General features: G+C 42.9%; 1 protein-coding gene across 1 annotated transcript in view; it reads left to right on the forward strand.

The window, feature by feature from the left end:
- Nucleotides 1-18,535, forward strand: part of RSPH9 (radial spoke head component 9) — a 35,504-nt gene that overhangs the window by 3,577 nt on the left and 13,392 nt on the right. Inside the window, exons 3-4 of the mRNA XM_053304195.1 lie at nucleotides 2,974-3,103; nucleotides 7,718-7,864. Of these exons, the coding sequence (XP_053160170.1) occupies nucleotides 2,974-3,103; nucleotides 7,718-7,864 (277 nt within the window). The remainder of the gene's footprint in view (nucleotides 1-2,973; nucleotides 3,104-7,717; nucleotides 7,865-18,535) is intronic.

Raw genomic sequence — 18,535 nt, forward strand, 5'->3', positions numbered from 1 at the left:
GATTCTTGACTACTCTTTCACCCTGGTATCTGCCAGGCCTAGCCTTCTTTGCCTCCTAGATGTCCTGTTTCAGGCTACTTCAGACAGTTTTCTGTGGGTTTTGGTTGCTTAGTATTTTGCTTGCTAAAAGTTTAATGTCCAAATGGGGATAAATTCCCACAAGTGCTCCCAATGACTTGGTTTAGGGATAGCTGTTTGGTTCAAATAGTTCATGAACTGTTTGTTTGACAGTGATGCTCTCATGAATTGCCATCTGAGATTCCAGAGATTTTGGCCTCCTTGTTTGGAATGAGATTATACACAAAGGCTGTTAACATATGTGTGTGCATCCTGTCACTGAAATTATTTGCAGGGATCCACCATATCCAGAAATCTTAGGAAGTGAATGGGTTCTGATTTCTCCTACATTGCTAAAGATTATATTTGGCTGTTTACTCCAGAATGAAAAGAATTAAGTACTAACTACTGTCCAAGAGGGTTGGGAACTTTTTATACAGCATTGACTGCTGTATATGGGATTAAGTGCTATCCATACCAGAACAGAGAGAAAATGTGCAAGTATCTTATTCCTTATTAGTATTAAGAAAATAAATCATGAAAACAATAAATAGAAAAATCAAGAAAGCAGTGTTAAAACAATCACTGCATATTGAAGAGAAGTTAGACACATATTGTACAATATAAGCATGTCTGATGTTCAGACTAGGACTTTGGAGATTTAGGTTCAAATCTCCACTTAGCCACCAAACTCACAGGGTGACCTTGGGCCAGTCTCTCTCTCAGACTAATCTACCTTGCAGGCTTGTTGTAAGGCTTAAATGGAGAGGAAACCATATACGTCACTCTGAGCTCCTTGGAAAAAGAGTGGGATAAACATGTAATAGATAATTATTATTGTTTAACAATGACTTAGTGTCAAGAGTATGCTAGCTGCTAGATATCCAAGTAGAAGAGGTGCGGTCATTGGACTTACAATTTAAGTAATATGAACAGTATTGAAGAAAGAAGGTAGGATTTGACAAATGAATAACTAACTACAATGTGATGTAGGGAATGGTCAACTGGTATTGAACAGCACAAAGTAGGTGAGGCTGTGGTAATTAAGGAAATACTTTTTGGAACCAGTGATATTCAGAATTGATCTTAAGAGAAATCAGATTCATAAATTGTGGTAGGCTTTTCTAGGTGTTAATTATGTCTTTAATTAATGGTGGTGGGATTGGAGGAAACGAATTAATAAAGTGGATGAGAGAGAGTTACTTTGTGTGGAATGTAATAAACAAAGTGAGATATAAGGGCAAAGCAATGTCAGGATGAAATGCTTTCAGATGATGAAGAAAGCAACACAGAGAATGAAATAAGTGTTGACATTATCTAAAGATGAGAGTCTTTCACAGCTGCCAAAATGTTTGTTTATTTGAAACATTTGTTTATTTGAAACATTTATATTTTGCCTTTCTGTCCCATTATGGCAGGGATGCCCAACTTTAGTCCTTCTGCAGATTAGGGTGTGCAATTCAATTTGAGGTTTAATTGGGGGGCATTTTGTAGATTTGACATTGAGTTGCCCTCAAAATAGAGGGCCCACTTCGGGGTCAAAGTAGATCACACCTGATTTGACCTGAATTTTCAGGTGATTCGAACACCATTTTGAGACCCTTTTTTCTGGAAAAACAGGCCTCAAAATGGTGCTTTTTCCCAGGAGAGCTGGTTTACCACTTGGGCATTGGTGAATAAACCAGTCCTTCAAGATGGGCAGATATGCTAAGTTAGAGGGCTGGTCTACCTGCCAACCTCAATTGGTAGACCAACTCTCCCTGTAAAAACAGACCTAAATGGCACTGTTTTCCCAGGGAGAGCTGATCTACCAATTGAGGTTGGCGGGTAGACCAGCCCTCCGCTCCAGACCTAGCATGTCAGCCCACCTCAGAGGACTGGTCTACCTGCTGACCCCAACTGGTAGACCAGTTCTCCCCAGAAAAAAAGCACAATTTTGAGGCCTGTTTTCCCAGCAAAGTGGGCTTCAAAATGGCACTCAAATCACCCGAATCAATTTGGGTGATTTGTCAAGACAGCCAGCCAAGCCGGCTGTTCTCAATAAATCAATTTGATGGTTCTGTGATTCAACCTCGAAGCGAATCACAGAATTTAATTAGCGCACACCCCTACTGCAGATGTTGGACTACAACTCTCACCATCTCTGACTATTGGCCATGTGGCCAACAACAGCTGGAGGGCCAAAGTTGCGTGGCTCTGCATTAAAGGGGCTGTCAAGGTGGCTAACGGCCAATGACATATCATCAGAACAGTTTCCCCAACAATAAAAAGGGGAAACAGAGATAAAAGCAGCAAAAACCAATGCACTAAAACACTTCTGATACTGGAGTAGTGTGAGGAAGTAAAAGTCACAATGGCTTTTTTGGGGAGATGTGTAAAGATCTAATAGCTCCAGAATATTTAATTAGCCATAAATGGGATTATTTTAACAGTAGTTCTATTTCTGTGTGTAGTCCATGGTATCTTTAACTAACGCCTGAGATAATCAGAATCCCTGTGGCCCAGTGTAGACTTTGGAGCTGGAATTAAATTCGACCTTTGAGCTGGAACCTAAATTCAGTTTCAGCTGTGGATTTATTGGGCAACTTTGAAGAACTGATTTTCTCAGTTTTCAGTTCGTAAAATGGGATTAAAGCTGGTGTATTCTTTGGGTGTGAGGATGAATCTAAAGCACTTTAAACATTCTTAGAGCTGCAAAACAAGAGTGATGAATAACAATGGCTATGCACAGTTTCTGTTAGAGCATTTGTAAATAACTCTCCTGGGAGATGGTTTGGGATTGTGTTGAAAAGTATGAGTCAGATTGTGAATTATTGTCATCTGAATACTTCCAAGAGGAGAGAGATAGTAATTTTAGTAATAAAATTGATGTATTTACTATCTCAATAATGTTCTTTCATTGCTTTTCTTTTGAAGGCTTTGATAAAGGAGGAGCTTCGCCTTGTGGCAACAATAGATCAGATAGATAAAGCAGTGGGTATTGTTCCACGGGGTGCATATATAAAAACTCCACTTGGACCTGTGCATGAAAACAGGAACTTTGAAGGTAAATCCATATTGGGGTCATAGGGAATATTTGCATCACTGAACACATTTAATTAATTAATTAACATATTTATATACCACCCACTACTGAAGTCTCTAGGAGGTTTACAATAACAAAACAACTCAAAAGATTATATATGAAATTTAAAATTAAAACAATCAATAAAATCAACTAAAACCATAAAAACTTCAACTAAAAAGCCTGGTTGGAGAGATGTGTTTGGGGGCAACTACAGAGAAGGCTCCCATTCTCAGACGAGCTGGTGACACCCTCAGATGAACCTCCCTTGATGAACTTAAGAGGCAGCGGGGTTCATAACAAAGAAGGCGTCCTCTTAAATACCTTCGGCTCAAGCTATTAAGGGCTTTATAGGTAATAATCAGCACTTTGTATCTTGCCTGGAAACCTATTGGCAGCCAGTGTAGTTCTTTCAAAACAGGAGTGATGTGATTTCTTTGGGATGACCTGGAAACCAACCTAGCAGCAGTATTCTGCACCAATTGTACTTTCTGGACTGCATACAAAGGTAGCACCACATAGAGTGCATTGCAGTAATCAAGCTTGGAGGTGAACAGCATGTGCACTACTGTCTTAAGATCACTCTTCCAGGAAAGGGTGCAGCAAGCATACAAAATGAAACTCATAAAAAGCACTCCTGGCCACTGCCTCCACCTGAAATATCAGAGAATTGGGTCCAGAAGTACTCCCAAATTGTGAACCTGTTCCTTCTGGGGGAGTGTAACCCCATCTAGAACAGGTAGATCTACCTCGTTTCCTGATTTGTGACTCGCTACAGTTAGTACCTCCATCTTTTTTGGATTCAGCCTCAGTTTGTTATCTCTAATTCAGCCCATTATTGCTTCCAGGCAGGCATTTAGGGAAGTTATGCTATTACCTGATGATGTTAACATCAAGTAGATAACACCCAGTACCAAATCCCCTGATGATCTCTCCTAATGGAAATGTAGATATTAAAAAGCATTGGAGACAAAATGGAACCCTGAGGAATACCATACAAAAGCTCTCGCCTTGTAGAGCAACAGTCTTCAAGCAACACCCTCTGAATTCTTCCTGAGAGGTATGAACTGTGAACCACTGTGAAACAGTCCCTCCTACACCCATCCCCCTCAGACTGTCAGCGGCTTCTCCAGGGTTGCAGGCAGGAATCTCTCTCAGCCCTATCTTGGAGATGCCAGGGAGGGAACTTGATACCTTCTGCTCTTCCCAGAGTGGCTCCATCCCCTAAGGTGAATATCTTACAGTGCTCACAAATCAAGTCTCCCATTCATATGCAACCAGGGTAGACCCTGCTTAGCTAAGGGGACAAGTCATGCTTGCTACCACAAGACCAGCTCTCCCCTTGAATGTATAGGGTTGTCTTGCTGCATGACCCACTTCCGATTCGATTTCAGCTCATGGATAGATGGCCTGACATTGTCCTCTAGGATTCTCAGATATTCAGCTGAATTCATGGTTCCTTCAATGATGGCAAGCTGTCCAGGTCCTGATGCTGCAAAACAGCCCAAACCATGATGCCTCCACCACCATGCTTGACAGTCAGAATGAGGTTCTCATTTGATAGGCAATGTTTGGGTTTTGCCAAACAAAACTTGAATCAGAATTTGGAACCATCTATTACCCGCTGTGATGTGTTTAATAATTTTTGTGTGGATAAGATCTCTCGTATTCAGGCCAACTTGGATTTAGACCCCACAATTACTGCAGTGTCTGAATTGGAGGTGTCCAGTGACTCCTCTTATGTGGTTAGGCTGGATCAGTTTCAGTCTGTTCGTGAGGATGTGGACAAGCTGTTTGGAGTGATGCGGCCTACCACCTGTTCTTTTGACCCTTGCTCGACATGGCTAATACTATCTGGCAGGGAGGTTGTTGGAGAAGGCCTAGTAGAGATCATAAATGCTTCTCTGAGGGAGGGCGGGATGCCTCCTTGCCTCAAGGAGGCAATTATTAGACCACTTCTGTAGACCACTTCCAACCTTCCGTGGCTCGGCAAGGTTATTGAGAGGGTGGTGGCCTCCCAACTCCAGGCAGTCTTGGATGAAACTGATTAACCCATTTCGGGTAGGCTATGGGGTGGAGACTGCCTTGGTCGGCCTGATGGATGATCTCCAGTTGGGAATTGACCGAGGAAGTGTGACTCTGTTGGTCCTTTTGGACCTCTCGGCGGCTTTCAATACTATTGACCATAGTATCCTTCTGGAGCGTCTGAGGGGGTTAGGGGTGGGAGGCACTGCTTTGCAGTGGTTCCATTCTTATCTCTCGGGCAGATTCCAGATGGTGTCCCTCGGGGACTGTTGTTCTTCAAAAACTGAACTTCGGTATGGTGTCCCTCAGGGTTCTGTATTGTCTCCGATGTTGTTTAACATCTACATGAAACTGCTGGGAGAGATGATCAGGAGATTTGGTGCAGGGTGTTATCAGTATGTTGATGACAGGCAAATCTATTTCTCCATGTCAGCATCATCAGGAGAAGGCATCACCTCTGTAAATGCCTGCCTGGAGGCAGTGATGGGCTGGATGAGAGGTAACAAGTTGAGGCTGAATACAGATAAGACGAAGGTACTTACTCTGCGGGATCGGAACTCGGGAGATGATTTTGATCTGCCTGTTCTGGATGGGGGTCACACTTCCACAGAAGGAACAGGCATGCAGTCTGGGGGTGCTTCTGGACACAAAACTCTCCCTGGTGTCCCAAGTTGAGGCAGTGGCCAGAAGTGCTTTCTATTAGCTTCGGCTGATATGCCAGCTGCATCCATTTCTTGAGATAAATGATCTCAGAACAGTAGTACATCTGCTGGTTCCCTCCAGACTTGACTACTGCAATGTGCTCTATGGGGGGCTGCCTTTGTACATAGTCTGGAAACTGCAATTAGTCCAGAATGCGGCAGCCAGATTGATCTCTGGGTCATCTCGGAGAGACCATATCACTCCCATCATAAAAGATCTACACTGGCTGCTAAGTTTCCGGGCAAAGTGCAAGGTTTTGGTTATGACCTATAAAGCCCTAAACAGCTTGGACCCTGGGTATTTAAGAGAACGTTTTCTTTGCTATGAGCCACACTGCCCATTGAGATCATCTGGAGAGGTTTGTCTGCAGTTGCCACCAGCTTGTCCGGTGGCTACTCGGGGACGGGCCTTCGCCATTGCTGCCCTGAGGCTTTGGAACACACTTCCTGCTGAAATAAGAGCCTCCCCATCACTTACAACTTTTAACAGGGCAGTCAAGATGCATTTGTTCACCCAGGCTTTTAATTAGACATTGTTTTAACTGTGTTTTAATAGTTTTAACATTTTAAATTTTAATGTGTTAATCTTTTTATTGGTTTTTATTGTCTTGTAAACCGCCCAGAGAACTCGCGTTTTGGGCAGTATCAAAATGTGATAGATAGATAAATAAATAAAACATTTTTGATTGTGTCCGAAAAGTTCAATTTTTTATTCTGGATTATTCTGGGCATTTGGATGACCCACAGGGCTTCTAGAGTAATATTCTCTGGTCAGAGGAATCAAAATGCTAATTTGCAGTTACTGGTGCTTAAGGAGGTGCCACCAGTTACTGAATGCAGGGTTCTTCACATACTTCTTAGCACAAGGATGTATGTTGTTGACACTGTTGAGTGAATATTCAAAATATATCCTTTTTGCTTGAGTTACTTATTCAGTGGGGTTGTCTTTCTCTCATATCAGGGTTTAGCTTAGGATCTAATCCTGTTTTGAATAAGAATTGTGCTAACACAGAGACCATCCCAAGGGCTTCTCAAACCTTTTCTCAGCACGTTATTCTCTTGCCAGAAAAAACCAAACGAGCCTTCTCTGTGCCACTCTTCCAGCAGCACTTCCTGCAATCCATGTATCCTCCTTCCCCACACTCCATTGCTATAGGTGCTGCAACTGGGGAGTAGATGGAAGAAGAGGATATGCACAATTGGAACTCACCTTAGTCCCTTATTGGGACAACTGCAGCGGGGGAAAAATTACTTTCCAACACCTTCTTTCCAGTCAGTCTTGCCTGAGACTTCCTGGCCATAGTAGAAACAGTTACTATGCTCTCCATGTTAATGCTGCACAGAGCAATGCTGAATTCTTGTATATGTGTACAATATCTTGTGTCTTGTAGCTCATATGAACTGCATTTACTGTTCAGAATACTCACGTTTGCTGTTGTGCCCTACAATTATATGAACTCAGAAACTGGAGAAATTGTGACCTCCACACATGGCTTCTTTTTGTTAGGAATAGTTTTGATTTGGAGTTACCATTGTGCTTTATCTCATGATCTTGCAGTTAGTTTGAAAAATGCTTTCTTTGTTTTCAGGACTTGGCTAGATTGCAACGGCCACTAAGAGATTTGCCTTGACCAACTGCCAGTTCAAACTGGGGTGCATAAATGGATTTGCCTACAGTTTCCCACAATACTGCCACCCATTTCTAGACATTTCTGTCCACCTTTTTGGGTACACTACTAGTGTAGTTGATACATAAGTACATCGTTAGTCCAGTAGATAGTGAGCTCATCGTAAACTGAGAAGTGGTATGTTTTTATTAATAACACTCTGTCCCACAGTGCTAATATTTATCACTCCATTCACACAACAGGTTTGTCTCTGACAGAGGGTAAGAAGTTAAGCTCCTATTTCCATTTCACTGAACCTATAAACTTGAAGAACAAAACTCTCCTGGAGAAAGCTGACTTGGACCCAGCCATTGACTTCTTGGATTCTCTTGAACATGATATTCCTAAAGGTAGGGAAGAAGTGACATACCCAGTGCATCATCAGAAAAGGAGTGTTGTGAATTTGTCATGCACAGTTAAGAAGAGTAATTTGCCCTTTCCTGTCTGTCTTTCTATCTAAAATGTTTATATCCCTCCTCTCTGGTGCAATACTGATTGGAGCAGCTCACAGAAATAGTAAAACAATCAACATGATAAAACAGTATAATGTTAAAACAAGTAGTAAAATCAAATTTAAAAGTTGAAAGCTAAAAACTCAATACATATAGCTGCAGATAAAATACTAAAAAGCCTCTCTAAAAGATGGCTCTTCAGCTGCTTTTTAAAAAGCACTATAATGTGTATTTATACAGTGCTTTCTTCAGTGTTCAGAGCATAGCATACTTTGAGCCCATTCTCATGACTGACTGAGAGGGCTACCAGGTAGGCGATGGGGAAGGCTTCTTAAACTTACCTTCCCTGTAGATGACTGCTCCTCTATTGCTGGGTGTGCACATCGCATGCTCAGACGATCCTCCACTGTCCCAGGCAGCACGGAGGATTGGGGGCCATGATTTGTTTGTCCCGGCTCCCAGAAATCCCATAATGCACCACACGAGTGTGCAGTACATTGTGGGGATTCCTCTGGTGCCAGCCGGGAGCCCTGCAGTCTCTCAGCCCCAGGGCAAGCAGCCGGCACTGGCAGACGATCGGAGAAATGGGGCTAAGGGAACATTCACTCCCCTAACCTCGTTTAAGAGGTGGACTCTGGAGGTGGGTTCGCTGCTGGGAGTCCCGGGGCTACCGGCAGTTCTTAGGAGCAGCCAAGACCGGGCTTGGCTTTCTTAGCCTGGTCTTGGCTGTGTATTAGAACAGCCTCTTTATATCACTAGTTCTTACAACAACCCTGTTAGTATTCCCATATTGCAGATAAGAAGAGGAGGCTGAAGTTGACAGTGGCTTGCCTAAGGCTACCTAGCAAGTTAATGGCTGAGCTTTGAACCAGGGACTTCCTGTTCACAGCTCTTCTCTTGTTTGTTCAGAAGATTTATAACCACCTTTCAATGCCTCAAGATGAGAACAACAATTAAAATAAAGTAAAACATACAACAATAAAGCCATCCAAGAATGATAAGCATAGTGAATAAACAGCAGTGAATAAAACAAATAAATCAGATTATGCACACCAAATGGCTAAAGCTTGTTCAAAAACTCCTAGGCTATGCCAGTTTTCATAATACTACACCTATATATTATTGTCTGTGTTCTGGTTGTGCAGAAATACCAACATTTTCAGTGGTGAGATTTTTAAGATATAGAAAAACCATACAGGGACTGTCACCTCCTTTCATTGTATAGCTTTGTCTGCCTCTTCTGTCAGCACCTTGCCCTGTTTGAAGTCTGTACTTTCTCCTGATTAGAAGAGGTTTGCAGCAGCCAGCATCCTGCTGAGCGAGATAAGACTACCCAAGATAGAGGAACTTTTATAGGGTTTGAAGTATTTTGTGTGTCTTTTTCCACCTAATATTGCTCTTTCTTATCTAAATGGGGACTTGTTAACTCTAACCTTATATCTTGGGGAGGCTAGGTTCAAGCTTTTCTTTGATAAACTGTTGCCCCCAGCTACATGGCCAATAATTTGTTACCTTGGCAGGACAGAATATAACAGTCTAGGGAATAGTTGGATGTAGAGCTGCACAGTTTTGGCCTTCCATTTGCCATTGGACTACAATCCCCATCATGCCTGACTGCTGGCTACTGTGGCTTGGGATGATGGGAGTTGTAGTCCAACAGCAGTGTGTTTGGGCAGGCCAAAGTTGTGCAGCCCTCATTCCACTATTCCCCAGACTGTCCTATTCTACAAAGTTCCATTCTTTGTTTTCTAATTAACACTGCTCCTCCTGCTTCCTCCTTAAATACCTTTGATAGGATTTGGGTATAAAAAGATGTTAGCAGGTTGGAATTCTGCAGAATTCCAGCCAGAATGTGGTTTGTAACTTGCGACCTTGTTTGCAGCGGAGTGCATATACTTTCCATGCACTCAGCAGCTAGGTTACTCATTGCTGCATTAAATGTGGGAAGCGGATATCATTCCAGGAACATAGTGAAGCAAAGTTTTCTATTCCTGGGACGCAACTGTCGAAGATCAGAGGAACCTTAATGGGTGTTGTTACTTAGGATTAGGTTGTTTGTGCTCAGCCCTTATTGCAAACAAGGCACACCTGTGTGAAAAAGGAACAAAAAGGATCATGTCAGTGAAGGTCCCCTGCCCCCCCCCCCCCGCCACCTTTGCCTTTTCTTTGCCTTCCTGGGCAATGTTACTGAGTCTCCCACAGCCGATGTGTTTTCAGAGTCACTGATATACCATCCTTACTTCTCAAACTGAGTAGCATGTGGTGCAGCAAACTCTCTGTTTCAATCACCAGTATTGAAACATGGGCCACCTACATGGAAGCTGCCGGAGAAGGGCTTCCAGCCAGTAGAGACTCAAAGATCAGGAGGAACAAGGGTTGAGAATGGTGAATAAGCTTTCCAGCTGCATTTCCAGAAAGTAGCAATTGCATTTGGAACAGTTTGGCTTGTCAGTGGAATGCCATAAATTTGATAAGGCTTCCAAGGGGGTTTCCATCACAAAGAGTTTGGGAAATCCCTGTATTAGATGAGGGACTAGTAGACAGACTCTGAGAGCTGACAACTGGAGAATGAGGGGGAGAGTTTGTGCAATGATTTGTATGTCTCCACCCCAAGTTGCAGTTGTTCATCTTGTTCTATATAGCCATGCTTATAAATTTGCAAAATAACTCAAGGCGGCTTACAATCAAAATCCAAGTACACTAATAAAATTATAAACATCCAAATAAAACTCATTTGAATGCATACAAATATCTAAAAGCAATCCACAGATCTAGACTTAAAACATGACAACATTTTCTACTGCTTCTGATTGCGCAGAAGTTTGGAGAGTATAGGAGCGTCCTTAGAATTTGCTGTGAAGAAGGCTTAAAAGCAACTGGCAGTGGGATAGCCTTGATACATGAGCTGTTCACTTCTGTGTCTGTTAAAATCTAAGGTCTGCTTTGCAGTAGAGCTGGGAACTCGAAAATACTAGAAATGGTTCTGACAAACTTGGGCTTACTGTTCTTCAGATCTAGCAGATATGATGATAGCTTTAATGCACCTCTGTATTTGCATTAATTCTGTACTGTACAAACTGGTGACATGTACAACCGCATCTGTGTACTCTTGAGTTAATCTCAGGCTATAGATCTTGCTAAGATTAACACGGCAGCAGTTTCACTGTTATGTCATTAGTAGCTATGATTTGGATATAATTCTCGTGTATTATACCTAACAACAAAGTAACCTCTGAGCTGGGCCTCACATATTTGTGTATACTATAGAACATTATATTGAAACATAGAAGTGACCATGCCACTTCTACAAAATGTAACGTGAAACAAGACCCTTTCAACACATTTTCAAGGAATCTGAGGGCAGCACTCATTGGGCAGGATCTAGACTCAATTAATCATGACTAAGCACTTTGGATATAAATAAGACAAATTAGTCATGATTAACTTAAGTTTATTAATTTCAGTGGAACTTAGTCATGGATCCTGCCCACTGTGATTTCTTCCCAGGAGTTACCTCTTGACCTCATGCTAATACATTGTCTTTTCCTCGATGTTCCTTACATTTAGTTGGATGAAAACTGCCTGGCACTGGACCTCTTTTGTAGAGCTGTACTTTATCTGTACAGTGAAACCTGGCATTTAATGGGGCCTGTCGAGTGGGAGATAGAGGCGGGTGGTAGATTTTCTCTGAATGCTCTTACAAAGCCTTTTCCGTGGTGTTTTCATGGATGCTGCAAAAGCCCCAGGTGCTGGGAGGATTGAGGCTAAGAGAGGTGAACCTGCTTTATCTCCAAGCATTAGCACAGCTAATTAATTCCCTTTCAAAGTCCCCCTGAAGTGATTAATCCCCTCTCCAGCTCTGTCTCCAGCCATTTGAGCAGCCTGTGTCTGTGGAGGTATTTACAGCCCCTCGCCAGCAAGCAGACGGCATGGCAGCCTGTTATCGGGCGGGGTGGAGGTGGCTTGAAGACAAATGGCTCCCTTTCTCCCCAGTGGCCTTGCAAAACCCAACAAAGTGCAGTGCTGTGCTGGCCACCTACTCTCACCCAGCTTCCCCGCTCTGCTATAACGTCTCACAGATGTGACCTGAGCCCTCCCCTTTCATAGCTTAACACTAAGCAGCACCTCCTCAGCCTTGTGAAAGCTGGGAGCCAGAGTACTTTACTTCTCAGCCTGCCAAGAGCCACATGGGGACAAGACCTTTCAAGCTGCTTTACTGAAATCCAAACTAAAAGGCCTATAATGGATGAGGGGGAAGTAATGGTGTCGGAGAGAAAATGATGCTGCAAAGATGGGTATGTGCGCGCGCACTTGCAGGGGAGAGTTTAGTGATGAGTCTGCTTCTCAGTTGAGAAGTTGGCCCTGAGAATCTGTGGATTCAAAGGTGAAAATAGTGCATCCCTTGTAGTTTTTCAACCAGTTAGAAATAGCCAATAAACTTGTGACACAGTAATGAAACAGATATTCATTAGAGCCTTTTGAAGGATAGATTACCCTATAGATGGATAAATTGATCAGATGGGTTTTACCTCTACATTACATCTTAAACTACATAAACCCTGGACTGCTGTACATTGGCCAGTAGGGGACACTGTGGTGTCAGCCTTAGTAGCACTGAAGAAAGAACAGAAAAACCTAATGAAGTAATATGAGAAAGCCTTGGACTCTTCAATGAGGTGAGGACAGAGAAACCAGAATGTGTGTGGTAAATATTGACCCCTTGAACTGTGGATATGGAGAGGAGACTGTCAGCCCTGCTAGAGTTCACACAACTTCCAAGCAAGGCTTGCTGGCCTTTTCCGTAGTTTTCTTAGTACCATCATCCTATGTGTGTCCAAGCCAGGGTCTCGTATGCTTTTCCTTATCAAAAGCCACACACTTGGCCTGTTCATGCCAAGAATGTGTGTCTGTATTGACACTTTGGAGTCTGTTGGTGCTGCTACTCCTACACTGATCCTAGGGTGTTCCCTCAAGGAACCTTTTCTCTGGAACTGATCCTTATAGGACAAAGTAGCATGAACAGAGTTGGTTAGCATTATTATGTTTGATTTTCTGACCACCCACAATTTGCCCAGATTACTGGAACTATGTCTGTATTTCTTGAGTTTTGCTTCTGTACATAATAATGTATTCATTGTTTTTTGGTGGGGGGGTTCAGATTCTAAAGCACTTCAGGGGTCCTTTTTATCTAGAAATCTTGGCTCTTGATCCTCCCTGCTTGTCATTCCTGAGGTTTTTTTTATCCTTCCAGGTACTAACCAGAGCAAATGATGACAGTGATGTGGAGTCATTGCAGCATCATTCCAGGAATGATATTTAACTGGGTTTTAATCAGTTGGTAAAGTGATAGAAGTATTTCCCCGTTAACATGCCACGTAGTTCCTGGTTCCTTCCAGCCCCACCCCCTTCCCCCTCTTTAAAGATCTTATGATTGGTTCTGTAGCTGAAGCTTCTGAGATAGAATCAGTTTTATATTCACTGCATCGGGGGTTGACAACTGTGGGTCCCCAGATGTTGTTGGACTACAGCTCCCATCATTCCCATGCCACAAGGGCCTTTGGGCTTTTAACATCTGAGGACTCAAGGCTGGGACCTCTTGTGCTACATAATTCAGTTCTGGCACACAGGAAACCTAGGAAGACATGAGCCAGACCTTTGATCCATCTAATTCAGTATTGTCTACACCGCTTGGCTCTCCAAGGTTTCAGGCAGGAGTTTTTCCCAGCCTTACCTGGAGATGCCAGGGATTCTAGAAAATGCTGAGTTCTCATGTGAAAATAAAGCCCTAGAGCAAGAGGTTTTTTTTAGTTAAAAACAAAACCAAACCCTGAAGAAAACATGGTACAGTTAGATTTTGTTTGAGCCACCTGCATCTTTAGGAGCTACACAGAGCGAGAGAGAGAGCGAGAGAGAGAGACATATATACACCTGTCTGTGAAAGCACTCAGGCCATTTTACATTTTAAATAATGGCTTAAAATCAAAGAATGATATGGAAAGAGGAGCATTAACAATTCCTGGTTCTTTCATACTGTTAAATTATCAAGCTATATGATGATCAGATGGATGGTCACTGCTGGAGATAGTTTTGGGAGGGGAGAAACTGAATGACTCTTGGTCCAAACTGAGCCGATGGAGGGACCCCCCCAAATTCGACCAGGAGCAATGGCCGCTGATAGAGGCAGTTCTGATAGGGGAGGAGATAAATAGTTATTAGTAATGGGGGGGAACCTCACGTCTCTCCTGAGACAACTAGGTTTATACTGAACGTATTTTTAAGTTGATGTCTGTATTGTCTCCTGGGTACCATTTTGGGGTATAATTATTATTTGCTATTATGATCTTCACTGAGATACAGTAACTGACACATATCACTGTTAGTAGACTGGAACTAGAGATTAGAGAAGAATACATGCAAAAGAAAGCTTCAGTGTGACTCGGAGCCTTTCCAGATTCTGATTTACACCACCTTGATTTCTGGTTCTTATGGGAAATGTTGCTGGATGGCTAGACAATGCACAGCCCTTACTACATTTTTTTCCTGATGAATATTTGCTCAGCCTGTGAGAGATGCTGTATCTTTTCAAACCACTTTTGTGTTGTCTTGAAAGTGCAGAGCAAAATATAGTGGGAGGAGGAAGAACAGTGTCTGGGCAGATTCAATGCTACACCAACACAGTTCCTTGCTTCTGCACCTGGCTATACCCTCTTGGAGATCACTGTCCACTTGCTCACACTCCTTTTCCAGTTCTTGCCCCAGTGAGATGTTTTCCAGTAATCCTTGCCAATCGGTTTTAAAAAAAAATCTACAGTGTTTTGCTGATACAGCGCCCTCCCACCGACCTGTAAATCCACTCTACTGCCTTTGCTGCTACCCTTTCGGTGCACAGAGGGCCCAGGAATCCACCAGCACATCATGGAGGATGGGGCAGTCTTGTGGAAGGAAACGTGCAGGAATGGGTGCCGGCAGGGCATATGGCTGCTGTTCCACCCCGACTTGTGCTGCCCTGCCATGAAGCTGTAGCACCATGCCTGCTTGTTGCTCCTATTGCCATGCTGCCCTCACCTGGTTGTGCATCTGGCAGCATGGTGACCATATGCAGCTGTACAGCAGTGGGTTGCAAAAGCTGGAGTAAAAAGAGTGAGTGTAGTAATTCCCTTTTGCAAGAGTAGGTTTCCATGGCCTTGGCTGTCACCAAGGTAGTACTAACAAGATGGTACAACAGAAAGTACACGTGGCCTTACCTCCATGGTGTGAATTCTCTAATGTTCCCTAATGACTGAAAGATGTAGCACATAGTTGAAGGCTGCCACACCATCATAGCAACAGGACAGTATAGCAGCATAGGATAACCTTTTTAAAAAATTGTGTGTGTGTGTTTGAATTGCTCCTTAAGTCTTTCCACTTCTTCTATTTTTGTCTATACATTGTGATGTTAGTGGGTCATGTTATCAATCTGAAATGAATGATGAAAATTAATTATGTGCTGTGGTGTAATGTAAAGGGGGAAGAAACAAAAAAAAATTGATTGGCTCAGCTCTAGAATTTCTGGGGGGGAGGGGCGGCCATGACCGCTTCCTTCCCCTCCTTTAGATTTCTGATGGTGAGGAGAGGTTGGGGTCAAGTTTATGAGCATGATACAAACCGGATAAGCTATAATTAAATTCTCATTAAATGCCCACCCACTTTGACCTAGGGCATTTCCTTCCTTTTGTTATAAGCGAAGGTTCTCAATTCACATCTTCCCCCCTGCTGTATACACTGGATACAGTTTGGCCCCCCCACAGGTTTTTCTGGAGTGTGGCCAATTAAGGTGCTTCTGCCCCAGCACTCTTGTCACATTTCATTGTGGTTCTTGCTGCTGCAGAACTAATCTTTGCCTATTTCCCATAATTGTGCACTTCCTCCTACTAAAATTGCTGGTTGAGGTTTTCTTTAAAAAACAACAATGTAATAAATGCCAAGTCAATGCAACTGCAACCATACGAGCCCCAAGAAATTTGACAGTGGTATGTACATGGATAGCACTATATAAATAATAATAACAATAACATAAATGTCCTGAAAAGTGTAAGTGGGGGGGAGGAAGGCCTTAAGATGGGGTCATGATATATATAAGTTTTCATTTTCTTCTAGAAGATGCAAGTAATAAGTTGCCATAGCACAGAATAATTGAAAATAAAGAAAGCAAGGAAAAGAAAAATGCTTTCTCTAGGGCCAGTTGTCATGATTGGGGTGATGTGAGTTGAAATGCAGATCTGGAATCTCCTGCAACTCATGCTGTGAAAACCTGGCGTTTTATCAGGAATCCAGGATCATCTGCTGTGGTGAACCCAGACTGAGCCTGGTTTGGTAATCTAGGATCTGATCTGATCTGGCCTATACAGGCTTGATCTGGATTCCCAGTAGAACTCTGGGTTCTCAAAATACACGTTGCAGGAGTGTGTGTGGCTTGGGGATCTCAGATTCCTGTAACTTGCCTCATTCTGATCATGAGAATCTGCCTTTAATGAAGGAGGAGAGGTGGTATAATGGTCAGGAAGAGAGATAATGTGAGAGTTAGGTCCTGACCCATTGTACAAAAGCGTACACTTCTTTAATTAGGAATGTGATTTTCATGAGGAAAAAGTAGGAAGCAGAGTGCAGTGACAGGTTTCACAATGGGGTGTAGACTACAGCTCTTCTTTCTGTGAACATCAGCAACAGAATAGGGGGTGGGGTGGGGTGACTGGGCAGGGGAAACCTGTTGGATGGGATGCATCCTTCGAATCTCAGTTTATCCTGCTGAGTGCTAGAACAGATCTCACTGTTCAGCCCCGTGTTTTTCCTCCAGCATAAATGGAGCTGCTAGTTTTGCTTTTCTGAAGTGCCCCCTAATTTGACTAAATGAAGGGACTACAATAAGTCCTTATAACAAAACAAATAACTTGATTAGGAGAAATGAGAAGGAGCCACAGGGCTCCTTGTAGGTTGTGCTGCAACAGCTTCTGTTATAAGATAAAGGAGAAAGTTTAAAATTGGAAGAAACAGAACAAGACTGGAATAAAGCAAGTCCATTGCCTTCTCTCCCCCCCACCCCTTCATTAAAATGTTAATCTATTTTTCAACAAGGTCACATTTGTTTGGATGGCAAAAGCTTGGACAAAGCTCCTTGAGCGTAGAATCAAGCAGAAACATTGAAAGGAAGGCTGTTTCGTTTGGAAATACACTCCTTCTATTCTGTGTAGCCAATAGGATTTGAAGAATCCATGAAGGTGACATACTAATCCAGGGCCTTTTCAGGTAGACGCTATGTGACTCTAGCACGCACTAAAGATGGTTTCCATAGTGACCAGCTGAGCAAATAATAAGGTGTGTTTTAAAATCCCTGTGGAAACATGCACCCAAGAAGAAAGGTTCCGTGTACCACCAGAGCTTTCAAAAACAAGATGACCTGGATTTTTTAAACAGCTAGATTTTAAAAAACCTTTCACAGTATATTCTAGCTCTCTTGTCTTGCAAAAAGGCTATGGGATAGTCACAATGTTTTTGGCAGCATTAAACATGAAAGGAAAATGGGGAGGATTAAATCTCAGTGGGAGTGCACATGTGGATGCTACAGAAGTGAAGTAGTTAGTTCCTGCTGCAGTTACAGTACCACAGCAAGAGAATAAAGAGCAAAGTACATGTGAAAAAAGGTACACATGAACACAGCCATTACTGTGTGCTGTCGGATGAATGGTGAACATAGGAAGCTGCCTCACACTGAGACAGATCATTGGTCCATCTAGCTCAGTATTGTCTACCAGGCCTACTCAGCTTAGGCCCCCCCAGTTGTTTTTGGACTACAATTCCCATAATCCCCAGCCACAGTGCCCGGTAGCCAGGGATTATGGGAATTGTAGGCCAACATCTGCAGGAGGGCCAAAGTTGTGCAGCCCTGGTTGACTGGCAGTAGCTCTCCATGCTTTCAGGCAGGAGTCTTTCCTAGCTTTACTTGGATATGCCAGGAACTGAAACTGCGACCTTCTGCATGTAAAGCAGATGCTCTGTTACTGAGCTATAGCCTCACCCCCAAGGGTGGCATACATGGACCTCTCATACAGGCACTGACAATACCAATACCTACTTAGCTTCACCAAGGTGGCTGTATCATGTTCCCTTAGATCATGCTCTGGGACCCTAATAGTAAGTATAATTCTCCTATTGCTTTTAGTTGTTAGACCATCTAACATAGGTACCATCATTTTTATTACCCTAATGTAATCTTTTAGGAAAAGCAGCTTTCCCAAAGAGTATGTTATTTTGGAAGCTGCTCTCCCCCCGCCTCCCCCAACAATGAGCTTTGAAATTCATCCAAAGCATCAGTGTTATGGAAGAGTGGATTTGAAGTAGATTAACTCTATTGTTTCAAGAGCCTCTCATTTTACATTTAGTAATTTGAGTCTCTCCATTGCCTGTATATCATACAAGCTTCAGGCCAGAGCCTAGACAGACATGGGGGATGAAGCGTATGGATTTTGGTGGCAGACTGGAGAAAAAGCAGAAGCTGAGAGGGAGGTGGATGTTTAAAATGCAGCACTGGGGTCC

Source organism: Hemicordylus capensis, chromosome 1 (genome assembly GCF_027244095.1).
Source record: "Hemicordylus capensis ecotype Gifberg chromosome 1, rHemCap1.1.pri, whole genome shotgun sequence".
Classification (NCBI taxonomy): Eukaryota; Metazoa; Chordata; class Lepidosauria; order Squamata; family Cordylidae; genus Hemicordylus; species Hemicordylus capensis.